General features: G+C 37.3%; 1 protein-coding gene across 1 annotated transcript in view; it reads right to left on the bottom strand.

Moving 5' to 3' along the window:
- The window catches only part of ATP7A (ATPase copper transporting alpha), a 158,725-nt gene that overhangs the window by 25,365 nt on the left and 120,023 nt on the right, over nucleotides 1-13,337 (bottom strand). Inside the window, 2 exon segments of the mRNA XM_042975315.1 lie at nucleotides 494-676; nucleotides 2,240-2,434. Coding sequence (XP_042831249.1) covers nucleotides 494-676; nucleotides 2,240-2,434 — 378 coding nt within the window.

Below are 13,337 nucleotides of genomic sequence, written 5' to 3'. Positions count from 1 at the left end.
TATGTATGTATAGAAGAAAACATGGTATATACAGGGTTCAGTACTCTGCAGTTTCAAGCATCCACTCAAAGTCTTGGAACATATCCCCTGCAGATAAGGGGAGACCACTGTATTTTAAAAGAATATTAACAGGTTAACACTTGTTAAATTTTGGAGAGGAATTATGAAAAGGGGCAGAGAATGAGGCTTTCCTTTTTCATTATGTAACTCTCTGAACTACCTGAATTTCCTACCATAAATATGCATTCTATTTTAATTTTTTAGTCCAACAGGAGTTATCTGTGTGATAAAATTATAGTTAATTTCTGTTTTCATCTTTATACTCTTCTGTATGAAGAAACTAAGACATACTGTAAAATACAATGAGAAAATATAAGTCTCTCTATCCTCCTACCAACTATATATGTAAATCATAGTCAAAAGCCAGTTTGGATTTGGTCTGGGTAATTCCTGTAGAAGATGACTACATTAATAAGCAAAAGAAAAATTGTACCTGTTTGCAGTACTTCGTTATGGCTGCTCCTAGAGGGTGTTCACTGTTACTTTCAGCAGTTCCCACGATGGCCAGGATCTTATTACGTGATATTCTGTTACTTTCAACTAGAACCTTTACTTGATTCACTATAGGAGTTCCATGGGTAATGGTTCCAGTCTTATCAAATACCACTACCTTTACCTGTAGGAAAATTAAAATACACTGCACCTATCTGACTTGATAATCCTTAATATCACATTTCTAGAAGTTAGAAAAAGGTTTACTTTGACATATTAATATTTTGTTTCTTAATAAATTGACCTTTGACTTAATTGGAGTTAAACTCTCTTTAGGTGAACAAAAGTAAGGAATAATAAGGGAAAAATACTCTTAGTTACATCTAATAGCCCTTCTGTGCAAATATTCAACCATACTGCGAATATATGTTAAACAACTAGAAATAATTGTTAAGAGTTGACTGTTAATAAGTAATTAAGAGATGACTCCGTGCCTCCAGGGAGGGAAGGGCTTTCAATACTAATGAATTATAGAACTGTAGTGACAATCTGGGCAGTAGTCATAGAATTACAAGAGAAAGGTAAGTAATTAAGTTGGAAACGAGCACCAGATAAGACCTGCTGGTTTGCTTTGACTTTATTGGGTCCTGATGAGAAGCTTGGTCTGAGAATAGACAGCTCAGGGAAACAATGAGGGAAACTGAGCCCAGACAGGGAAAAGGAAGAATCTGGAATTAAAGAACACAGTCACCCCACAGTAACTTTGGAATATGAACCTTGAAAAATGAATAGCTTGAGGAACCAAGATGAAAAGAGATATGACAACTAAATACAAAGCATAATTCTGAACAAGAGATAAAAATAGCTATAAAGAATATTACAGAAACAACTGAGAAACTGGAAGATGGACTATAGGTTAGATAACAGTATTATATCAATGCCAAGTTCTTGATTTTGATATCTGTACTGTGATCATTTAAGAGAATGTCCTTGTTGTTAGGAAAGGAGCCTGATATCTGCAGTAAAGCGTATATAGTTCTTTATACTATTCTTTCAGTTCTTCTTTAAATTTGAAATTATATCAAAGTAAATAAAAAATTACTATAAAAATTAATACATTGTATTGACTGGTTAGATGAGGTTCTAAATCTGTTCTAAGCTGTGTTCTGTGTTTACTACATGTATCTGTATAATAAGAACATATTAGAAGGAACACAGTTTTTAGTTTAAGTCAAGTAGCCTTGATTGAAATTGTTAAGGAAATCCTAATATGAGAGAGATGAGGGAAAAGATTATATTCCTGAAGTCATGGCTGCAAACTATCAACAATTGGCAAAGGCAAAGAAACTTCAATGCAACTATAAGCACTATCTCACACTGAAGAACACAAACACGGAGTCACATACAAAATAGCATTAATAGACTTAGGCAAATTTTCCTGGGCAAATATTCCTTCAGTCTTCCTGTCCTAAAGACATTTCTAGTCTGAGATGGGAAAGGACTCCAAGTTTTCCACATCAGGGTCTTCTCTAAGACAGTAGGCCTAAAGTGGTTTTAGAAATTGTATAGAACTAAGGCCAATCTAGAACAGAACCAAAATAACACCTTCCCTATCTCAACCCTCAGGATAGTCCCAGAAGAGGCTCAGCTTATGGACCATATGCAAATAATTTAGGATTCTGTTTCTCGATAGGGGTGCTATTGTCAGTTTGGATGGGACAATTCTTAGTTCTGGGAACTATCTTACCTTATGAGCCATCTCCAGTGGCTCGCCACCTTTGATTAGTATGCCATTTTGAGCACCTACTCCTGTACCCACCATCACAGCAGTTGGAGTGGCTAGTCCCAGTGAACAGGGGCACGCAATACACAGAACTGTGATAGAGGCTTGGAAAGCAAAGCGTATTATCGTTTCTGTTCGAGAGATACTTCTGTTATATCCCTTTAGAAGAAAGGCATGAATTTTGGTTATTGATCTAGAGCTGTATAAAACAAAAGGAACAAAGCTTAACTCTATTTAAATAAAACCACAATTTTCAAATCACACATAATCCTACTTAGCTACCAACATATACATTTTGGTTACTAGTAAGAAAACACTCCTTTTGTTCTTGTATGAATAAAACAAGAAGTTTTATTCATGTAAACAAGTAATAGTCCTAAACAAGTCATGTAAACAAGTGATACTACATGTAAACAAGTCATAGTCCTAAAATCAGGATTTCAATTTTGCTGATTCCAGAGTTATAAAGTATGTAGTCAATCTGAAGACATGAAAGTCAGCTTTTTTTCCTCCATATTGAGAATGAGTGTTTTTATTAGAGATTTTCAAAAAAGAGCTGTGACCTAATTCTCAGCAAATTTGATCCTGAACAAAGAGAAATCTGAATCTGTGTATACTAAGACCATAAATCTCCCTTTCACTCTATACTTTAAAGACAATGGAAAAAATCACCCAGCATACAATGGGAGCTTAATCCTATTTCAGTAAAATTCTTTTGAACATTAACAGTGTGAACTGAGTATATTGGGTAGTATAGCTCTTAGCAACACTGAATATTTGCTTGTGTCAGTAAATACAATTGAGAGTATTAGGGGAAAGCTCCTAAAATTCCTGAGATACACATTCCAAAATACTTCCCAGCAATCCTCTTGTTCAATGCACAATTAACCAATGTGAATCATTTTTTAAAATTTTATATTATACTAATGACCATATCATGAAGTAGATACATAGCTTTTATGATTCTACCTGTTCTTTTTTTTTTACATTCAGAATTTTTATCTCAAAACAAAGAACCATGGTAACATTGTAATATAAAATCTATTTGGAAATATTCAGAATCTGGTCACTGAGAAATGGGAACACTTCCACACTGCATTACTGCCAACCTACTGTTTTTGAGGAGCCATAAGCACAAGTGCAATTAGAAGCCACATGTTCCAACAAAGCCCCATTCCATAGCTCTGTGAGTTTTTATCCCAAGGCTGAATGACATGAGAACTGGTAACTAAAATAATGCCATAGGCAAGGGTTTGGCTCAAGGGCCTGAAGTGTGTAAGCATCAAGGAGAGAAAGGGAGATCCAGCAATACATGAAAAAGGGAAGAGACTATAAGTGTCATGGGGTCCAATTTCCACTTATAAAAATACTGGGAAATTAAATGATTTGTGGGGGTGCCCTTGACCTATGGCAAACGTAAATCCCTCCATCTCATCTAACTCTCTGAAATGCTACAGAGTTAGATGTCTTCAGTTTGTTTCTTATCCCCTTAAAAGAAAGCCCCCATTTCCCCCAAAACCCCCAACCAGCACCCCCAAGAAGCCACATGTCCTGATCTCACATTCTTCTGTCCTATTTCCACTGTCTGGGTCTAGACTGAGGCAGAGTCCTCCACCTTCTTTCTCAAGATTTAAGGAGTTCTCAACTCTCCAATAAGGCAAAGTAGCCAGATGAGACTGAACACCAAAGTTTGGAAAAAATCCATAGATGCAAACTCCACCCAGCAGAAGCAGTGTAATATTTATATACAGAGATGATGTTTAACACATTCTATCCAATGGGGGACTGTAGAAACAGAGGAAACAAGTTACAAGGGGACAGTGCACATTCATACTCTCAAGTGTGGGCTACACTGCACATTTACTCATACTATCTCAAATGTACGGGCCCCTAAGGGCATTTAACCTAATACAGTGGAAACATAGTAATAAGGGTAACTTGACATGGTAATGGATGAATGAGCATGTGATGACGCTAATGCAACAACATATTTCAAATAGATAATCGTTCAGGAAAAATCCTCTCCCAGGGTTGGGGTTACAAAATCAAAGTTAGCTATGAACATTCTCTTCTGAATTATTTTAAAGTTATGGCTTATAACAAAAGAAAAATCCACATCAATAAGAGAAAGTATAAGAAGCATATCATCATTTCAATAGATGCAGAAAAAGCATTTGACAAAGTACAACATGCATTCATGATAAAAATCCTCAACAAAGTAGATTTATAGGGAACATACTTAAACATAATGAAGGCCATTTATGAAAAACCCACAGATAACATCCTCAATGGAGAAAACCTGAGAGCTTTTCCCCAAAGGCCACGAACAAGACAAGAATGTCCACTCTCACCACTTTTATTCAACATAGTACTATAAGTTCTAGCCACAGCAATTAGACAACAAAAAGAAAGAAAAGGGCATCCAAATTAGTAAGGAAGAAGTAAAATGTTCACAACATGCACATGACATGATATAATATATAGAAAACCTGAAAGACTCCACCAAAAAAAAAAATGCTAGAACTGATAAACAAGTTCTGTAAAGTTGCAGGATACAAAATCAATCTACAAATTACTGCTGCAGTTCTATACACAAATAATGAAGAAGCAGAAATAAAAATTAAGACAACAATCCCACTTACAATTTCATGAAACTAACAGAATATTTAAGAATAAACCTAACCAAAGAGGTAAAAGACCTGTACTCTGCAAATTGTAAAACACTGATGAAAGAAACTGAAGACAACAAAAAGAAATGGAAAAATATTCCATGCTCATGCATTGGAAAAACAAATATTATTAAAATGTCTGTATTACCCAAAGCAATCTACAGATTTAATACAATCCCTACCAAAATACCAGCAGCATTTTTCACAGAACTAGAACAAATAATCCTAAAATTTGTATGGAAACACAAAAGACTCCGAATAGCCAAAGCAATCTTGAAAAAGAAAGCAAAGCTGGAGGTGTCAAAATTCCAGACTTCAAGTTATATCACAAAGCTGTAGGAATCAAAACAGTATAGTAACTGCATAAAAATAGACACAGATCAACAGAACAGAATAGAAAACCCAGAAATAAACCCACAATTATATGGTCAATAAATCTTAAACAAAGCAAGAAGATATATTCAATGGAAAAAAGACAGTCTCCTCAACAAATGGTATTGGGAACACTGGACAATTACATGCAAAAGGAGGAAATTGGACTACTTTCTTACACCATACAAAAAATTAAAAGTGGATTAAAAAGTTAAATCTGAGACATGAAACCATAAAAATCCTAGAAGAGAACACAGGCAGTAACTTCAATGACATTGGTCATAGCAACTTTTTTTTAGATAGGTCTCCTGAGGCAAGGGAAACCAAAGGAACAATAAGCTATTGGGACTACATCAAAATAGAAAGTTTCTGAACAGCAAAAGAAACAATCAACAGAATTAAAAGGAAACCTATGGAATGGGAGAAGATATTTTCAAGGACATATATCCTTTGATAAAAGGCTAGTATTCAAAATCTATAACGGCTTATCAAACTCAACACTGAAAAAACAAATAATCCAATTACAAAATGGGCAGAAGACATGAACAGACATTTCTCCAAAAAGACATATATATGGCCAAGACACATGAAAAGATGCACATCATCACTTACCATCAGGGACATGCAAATCAAAACTACAATGAAATATCAACTCACACCTGTCAGAATGGCTAAAATCAACAACACGAGAAACAACAGATGTTGGCAAGGATGCGAAGCAAAAGGAAACCTCTTGAACTGTCGGTGGGAACTGATGGAGCCACTCTGGAAAACAGTATAGAGGTTACTCAAAAAGTTAAAAGTAGAAGTACCCTATGATCCAGCAATTGCACTACTGAATATTTACTCAAAGAATACAAAAACAATAATTCAAAGGGATACATGCACCAGTGTTTATAGCAGCATTACTTACAATAGGCAAGATATGGAAGCAGCACCACTGTCCACTGATTGATGAATGGATAAAGAAGATGTGGTATATATTTATAATGTAATATTACTTCAGCCATAAAAAAGAATAAAATCTTGTCATTTGCAACCACATAGATGGAGCCAGACGTTATAATGCTAAACAAAATAAGTCAGTCTGAGAAAGACAAATACCATATGATTTCACTCATGTGGAATTTAAGAAACAAAACAAATGAATAAAGGGAAAAAATAGAAAGAAACAAGTCAATAAACAGACTCTTAACTACAGGGAACAAACTGATGGTTACCAGAGGGTAAGTGGTTGGGGGGATGGACTAAATAGGTGATGGGGATTAAGGAGTGCACATGTCATGATGAGAACCAGGTAATGGATGGAATTATTGAATCACTATATTGTACACCTGGAACTAATATAACACTGTATGTTAACTAATTGGGATTAAAATTAAAACTTAAAAAATTAAAATCAACAATTAAAATCTCTTGGGAAAGGAGTTAAGATGGTGGAGAAGTAGGGGGACACTAAGCTTGCCTCTTCCCTAAAACATTGCTAGATAAATAGCATACCATTCCAAACAATGAAGAAATTGATCTGAGGACTGAGAGAACAAAACTGCACATCTACAGGTACAAAAACGACCACCTCATGGAAGGTAGGAGCTGCAGGGGTTGATTTGAGGGAGAAAAGAACTGTGGGTGCTGTGGAAGGGAAGGAGCCCTGATTACAGAAAGAGGAGCAAGAGATATAGGGCAAGAGTGAAGCAGCAGGCAGGGGACTGCACAAGTAAAACTTTTCCCCAAAACCAGTGACTAAGAAAAGGAGAGGGGCTGACTGTCATAAGTTTTATAAGCAGTAAAATGCAAAGTTTGAAGTTTTAGAAGTCCATACTGTTGCTGGAATCGTGCCTGGTGGGCTCAGTGGTGTCCCAGTGGGGAGGGAGGGTGGAGAACTGGGAGCAGGCAGCATGATCTGAGGGATACCCTTGGTCACATGGGTAGAAAAAATTACCCTTCTTGGAGTGCATTTGGGAGTGGTGGCATGGCCTCTCCAGGGATAAGAGAATTAGCACCGGCAATGTGATGCCCTGTTCTCATAGGAACAAAGATACTGGGTGAAGGCAGCAAACCCCAGTGCTGGCTATGTGCTACACTTTACCATAAACTCCAAACTACTGCAAGATAGTGCAAGAACTTTTATGGGACAAACCGACAAATGGCAAAAGTATGGTGAGACCCTCCCCCAGAGGATCAGTGCAGGTCCAAGTCATGCGGGTCCCTAAAATTTAAAGTTTTGAAACCCAGCTGCATGCCTGATAAAACACACAAGTACTGTGCCACCTGGCAGGCAGGCAGCTCAGATATAGATAGGGTGAAGGCAGAAATCTGACGGAAGCCAGGGACAGAAAAGGGGTGACTTTTTGGTCTTCTGTGAGGGCTACCTGAAGACTGGCCTGCAGGAACTCCCCACTATGGGGAGGAGAGGTCCATCACCATTCCCCTCTCCCCCAGCCCACCCATCAGTACTGACTGACTTCAGTGAGCAGCACAGCACACCCCAGTGGAGACCAGAGCTGCTTATATCAAACCCCGTCCCCCTGCATTCTGCAGGTGCTTCTCCTCTAGGGCAAGTCCTCTTGAATATAAGCCCTGCAGGCTCCTCCTCAAGAAGACCAGCACAAACCCCTTGCACTCACCAAGGCTACTGATTATAGAGTGCTGAAACACTTCAGCTCTAGGGGAAATAGGATCTGGCCTGTTTTTGTGTGTTTTTTTTAATCAGGCTTGTTTTAACAAAGAGACTGAGACACACCTAGTCAAAATTTGCCACACAGTAGGCAAGATCCAAACAACCCCCACTGCAGGCAAGGAGAAATTCTGCAGAGGACTGACTAAAGATAGGAGCAGCCAAAACACAACAGCACAGTACATTTAGGATGCTTTTATTTTTCTGGACCTCTTATTAATATAGCCATTTCTCTCAGGAGCAGGAATATAACAGGCTTTCCTAACAATCGCACAAAAAAAAACAGTGACCTAGACAAAATGACAAGATGGAGGAATTAACCCCAAAAGAAAGAAAAGGAAGAAGTAATGACCAGGTTTTTAATCAATATAGATATAAGTAAGATATCTGAACCAGAATTTAAAATAACAATTATAAAGATACCAGCCAGGCTTCAGAAAAGCATAGAAGACACTAGAGAAGAAGACACTAGAGAATTCCTTACTGCATAGAAGACACTAGAGAATTCCTAACTGAAGAGATAAAAGAACTAAAAACTCGTCAGGCCAAAATCAAAAATGCTATACCAAGATGCAAATCTACTTGAATGCCATAACAATCAGGATGGACAAAGCAGAGTAACGAATCACATATAAAAGATAAAATTACTGAAAATAACAAAGCTGAAAAGAGGGGGGAGAGAATGGTACTGAATCACAATTGCAGACTTAGGGAACTCAGCCTAAACTGTAGTAACATAAAGAATAATAACATTCACATCATAGCTGTTCCAAAAGAAGAAGAGAGAGAAAAAGGAGCAGGAAGTTTATTTGAGCAAGTTACAGCTGAAAACTTCCCTAATCTTGGGAAGGAAACAGACATCAAAATCCAAGAAGCACAGAGAATTCCCATTAAATTCAACAAAAGCCAGTCATCGTCAAGACCTATCTTAGTCAAATTTACAAAATACCCAGACAAGGAAAGAATCCTGAAAACAAAAAGTCATTAATCTACAAGGGAAGGCAGACCAGGTTCACAGCAGATCTCTCCACAGAAACTTGGCAGGCCAGAAAGAAGTGGCAAGATATATTCAACGTGCTGAGTGGAAACAATATGCAACCAAGAATACTCTATCCAAGAAGGCTGTCATTCAAAATAGAAGAACAGATATAAAGAGTTTCCCAGACAAAAACTAAAAGATCTCATGACAACTGAACCAGACAATCAAGAAATATTAAAGGGGAAAAAAAGACCAAAAGCAACAAAGACTAGAAAGGAACAAAGAGCATCACCAGAAACACCAACTTTATAGGTGACACAATGGCACTAAATTCGTATCTACCAAGATCATTCTGAATATAAACGGACTAAATGCTCCAATAAAAAGACACAGTGTATCAGAATGACTAAAAAAACAAGACCCATCTATATGCTGCCTATAAGAGACTCGTTTTATACCTAAAGACACCTGCAGATTGAAAGTAAGAGGATACAGAACCACCAATCATGCTAATGTACATCAAAAGAAAGCTGGAGTAGCCATACTTACATCAAACAAACTAGATTTCAAATCAAAGATTAGGGGCGCCTGGGTGGCTCAGTCAGTTAAGCGTCCGACTTCGGCTCAGGTCATGATCTCGCGGTCTGTGGGTTCAAGCCCGGCGTCGGGCTCTGTGCTAACAGCTCAGGGACTGGAGCCTGTTTCAGATTCTGTGTCTCCCTTTCTCTGACCCCCCCTGTTCATGCTCTCTCTCTGTCTCAAAAATAAATAAATGTTAAAAAAATTTTTTTAAATAAAAAAAAATCAAAGATTATAACAAGAGATGAAGAAGGCCCATATCATAATTAATAGTTCTATCAATCAAGAATATCTAACAATTGTAAATATTTAATGCCCCCAACTTGGAGGAACCCAAATATATAAATCAATTAATAACAAACATAAAGAAACTCACTGATAATAATACAATAATAGTAGGGTTCTTTAACACCCCCCCTTACAGCCATGGACAGATCATCTAAGCAGAAAATCAACAAGAAAACAATGGCTTTGAATGGCACAATGAACCAATGGACTTAACAGATATATTTGTATCATTTCATCTTAAAGTAGCAGAATACATATTCTTTTTGAGTGCACATGGAACATTCTCCAGAACAGACATGCACTGGGTCACAAATCAGCCCTCCACAAGTACGAAAAGACTGAGATCCTACCATGAATATTTTCCAACCACAACGCTATGAAACTTGAAGTCAAAAACAAGAAAAAATTTGGAAAGACAACATATACATGGAGGTTAAAGAACATCCTACTAAAGAATGAATGGGTTAGCCAGGAAATTAGAGAAGAAATTTAAAAAAATACATGGAGGCAAATGAAAATGAAAACATAACAGTCCAAAACCTTTGGGATACAGCAAAGGCAGTCCTATGAGGAGAGTATATTGCACTACAAGCCTACATCAAGAAGCAAGAAAAGTCTCAAATAAACAACCTACTCTTACACCTAAAAGAGCTAACAAAAAGCCCAATAATGAAGCCTAAAGCCAGCAGAAGAAGGGAAATAATAAAGATTATGGCAGAAATAAATGATATAGAAACAAAAAAATCAGTAGAACAGATCAATGAAACTAAGAGCTGGTTCTCTGAAAGAATTAATAAAATTGATAACTCCCAGCCAGCCTTATCCATAAGAAAAGAGAGGGTGCCTGGGTGGCTTAGTCGGTTAAGCATCTGACTTCAGCTCAGGTCATTATCTCATGATTCCTGAGTTCAAGTCCTGCATCGGGTGAGCTCCAGCCCCACTTCAGGTGAGCTCAAGCCCTGCTCTGGTGAGTCCCGTTTCTCTCTCTCTCACTCTCTGCCCCTTGCTCTCAAAAAAAAAAAAAATAGGAGAGAGAGAGAGAAAGAGAGAGAGAGAGAGAGAGAGAGAGAAAGGACCCACATAAATAAAATCATTAATGAAAAGGAGATCACAATCAACACTACATAAACATAAACCATTATAAGAGAATATCTTGAAAACTCATATGCCAACAAATGTGGCAATCTGGATGAAACTGACAAATTCCTAGAAAAATACGAACTACTAAAACTAAAACAGGGAGAAATAGAAAATTTGAACAGATTCATAACCAGGAAACAAAGAAATTCAATCTGTAATCAAAAATCTCCGAACAAACAAAAGTACAGGACCAGATAGATTCCCAGCGGAATTCTACCAGACATTTAAAGAAGAGTTAATACCTATTTTTCTCAAACTGTTCCAAAAAATAAAAATGAAAGGAAAACTTCCAATCTCAACCTATGAGGCCAGCATTACCTTGATTCCAAAAAGAGACAAAGATCCCACTAAAAAGAGACTTACAGGCCAATATCCCTGATGAACCTGGATGCAAAAATACTCAACAGGATACTAACAAATTGAACCCAATAGTACACCGAAAGAATTATTCACCATGATCAAGTGGGATTTATTCTTGGGCTGCAGGGGTTATTTCATATTTGCATATCAATCAGTGTGATATACCACATTCATAAAAGAAAGGATAAAAACCACATGATCCCCTCAAAAGATGCAGAAAAAGCATGTGACAAAATACAGCATCTATTCTTGATAAAAACCCTCAACAAAGTAGGGACAGATGGAACATACCTCAATATCATAAAAGCCATATATGAAAGACCCAAGTTAGTATCATCCTCAATGAGGAAAAACTGAAGCTTTTCCTCTACAGTCAGAAACAAGACAGGAATGTCCACTCTCACCACTACGATTTAACATAGTATGGAAGTCTTAGCCTCAGCAGTCTGACAACAAAAAGAAATAAAAGACATCCAAATTGGCAAGGAAAAAGTCAAACTTTTACCATTCACAGATGACATGATACTCTGTGTAGAAAACCGAAACACTCCACCAAAAAATTGCTAGAACTGATACATGAATTCAGCCAAGTTGTAGAACATAAAATCAATGTTCAGAAATCTGTTGTATTTCTGTACACCAATAATGAAGCAGCAGAAAAAGAAATCAAGGACTCAATCCCACTTATAATTGCACCAAAAACCATAAGATACCTGGAATAAACCTAATGAAAGAGGAAAAATATCTGGACTCTGAAAACTATAGAACACTTATAAAATAAATTGAACAGGACCCAAAGAAAGGGGAAAACATTCCATGCCCATGGATTGGAAGAACAAACATTGTTAAAATGTCTATGCTACCCAAAGCTATCTACATAATTAATGCAATACCAATCAAAATTGCACCAGCATTCTTCTCAAAGCTAGAACAAACAATCCTAAAATTTGTATGGAACCACCAAAAAACCCAAATAGCCAAACCAATTTTGAAAAAGAAAAGCAAAGCTAGAGGCATCAGAATTCTGGACTTCAAGTTATATTACAAAGATGTAGAAGATGGGCTAAATAGGTAATGGGTATAGGAAGGCACTTGTTATGATGTGCACTGGGTGCTATACGTAAGTGATGAATCACTATATTCTCCTGAAATAAACATTATACTATATGTTTTTTTTTAATTTTTTAATGTTTATTTATTTTTGAGAGAGAGAGAGAGCACAGGTGGGGTAGGGGCACAGAGAGAGAGGGAGACACAGAATCTGAAGCAGGCTCCAGGCTCTGAGCTATCAGCATAGAGCTGGACACAGGGCTCGAACTCACGAACTGCAAGATCATGACCTGAGCCCAAGTTGGACACTTAACCTACTGAGCCACCCAGGCGCTCCTATGCTATATGTTAACTAACTAGAATTTAAGTAAAAATTTGAGGAAAAATGGAGTTATTTATAAAAAATAAATAGTATCTCTTAAAAAACAAAATGGAAAAGTACTAAACCTCTACCAAGAACCAGCATTTTTGCTTGCTCATCTGGAGGACTCTCCCACTAGACAGGTGGTAAGAGTACTTAAAAAAAAAAAAGTGAGTCTTGGGGCACCTGGGTTCATTGAGCACCTGACTTCGGCTCAGGTCATGGTCTCAAGGTTTGTGAGTTCAAGCCCCACATCGGGCTCACTGCTGTCAGTGCAGAGCCTGCTTCTGATGCTCTGTCCCCTTCTCTCTCCCCTCCCGCACTTGCATTCTCTCTCCAAAAATAAATAAACATTAAAAAATAAAAGTGGATCTGCTATAAGGGAAGATCTTGTTTGGTCCAGTGAGGGGAGAAGGGACCTAGCTTCCCTTCTCTGGACTCCATCCAAAGTTCCAATCCATCAACCACCATTAAGTACAATACCTATTTTAGTAATAATTGCAGATTTCAAGTAATACTACATATAATCTTCAACAAAGAAAAAAGTTCCAAAGGAGACCAGTAGCTTCTTAATATAGGCACATGAC

The sequence above is a fragment of the Panthera tigris genome, chromosome X (assembly GCF_018350195.1).
Source record: "Panthera tigris isolate Pti1 chromosome X, P.tigris_Pti1_mat1.1, whole genome shotgun sequence".
Lineage (NCBI taxonomy): Eukaryota > Metazoa > Chordata > Mammalia > Carnivora > Felidae > Panthera > Panthera tigris.
Note: the sequence above shows the minus strand (reverse complement) of the source record. Positions and strands in the feature narration are given on the sequence as shown.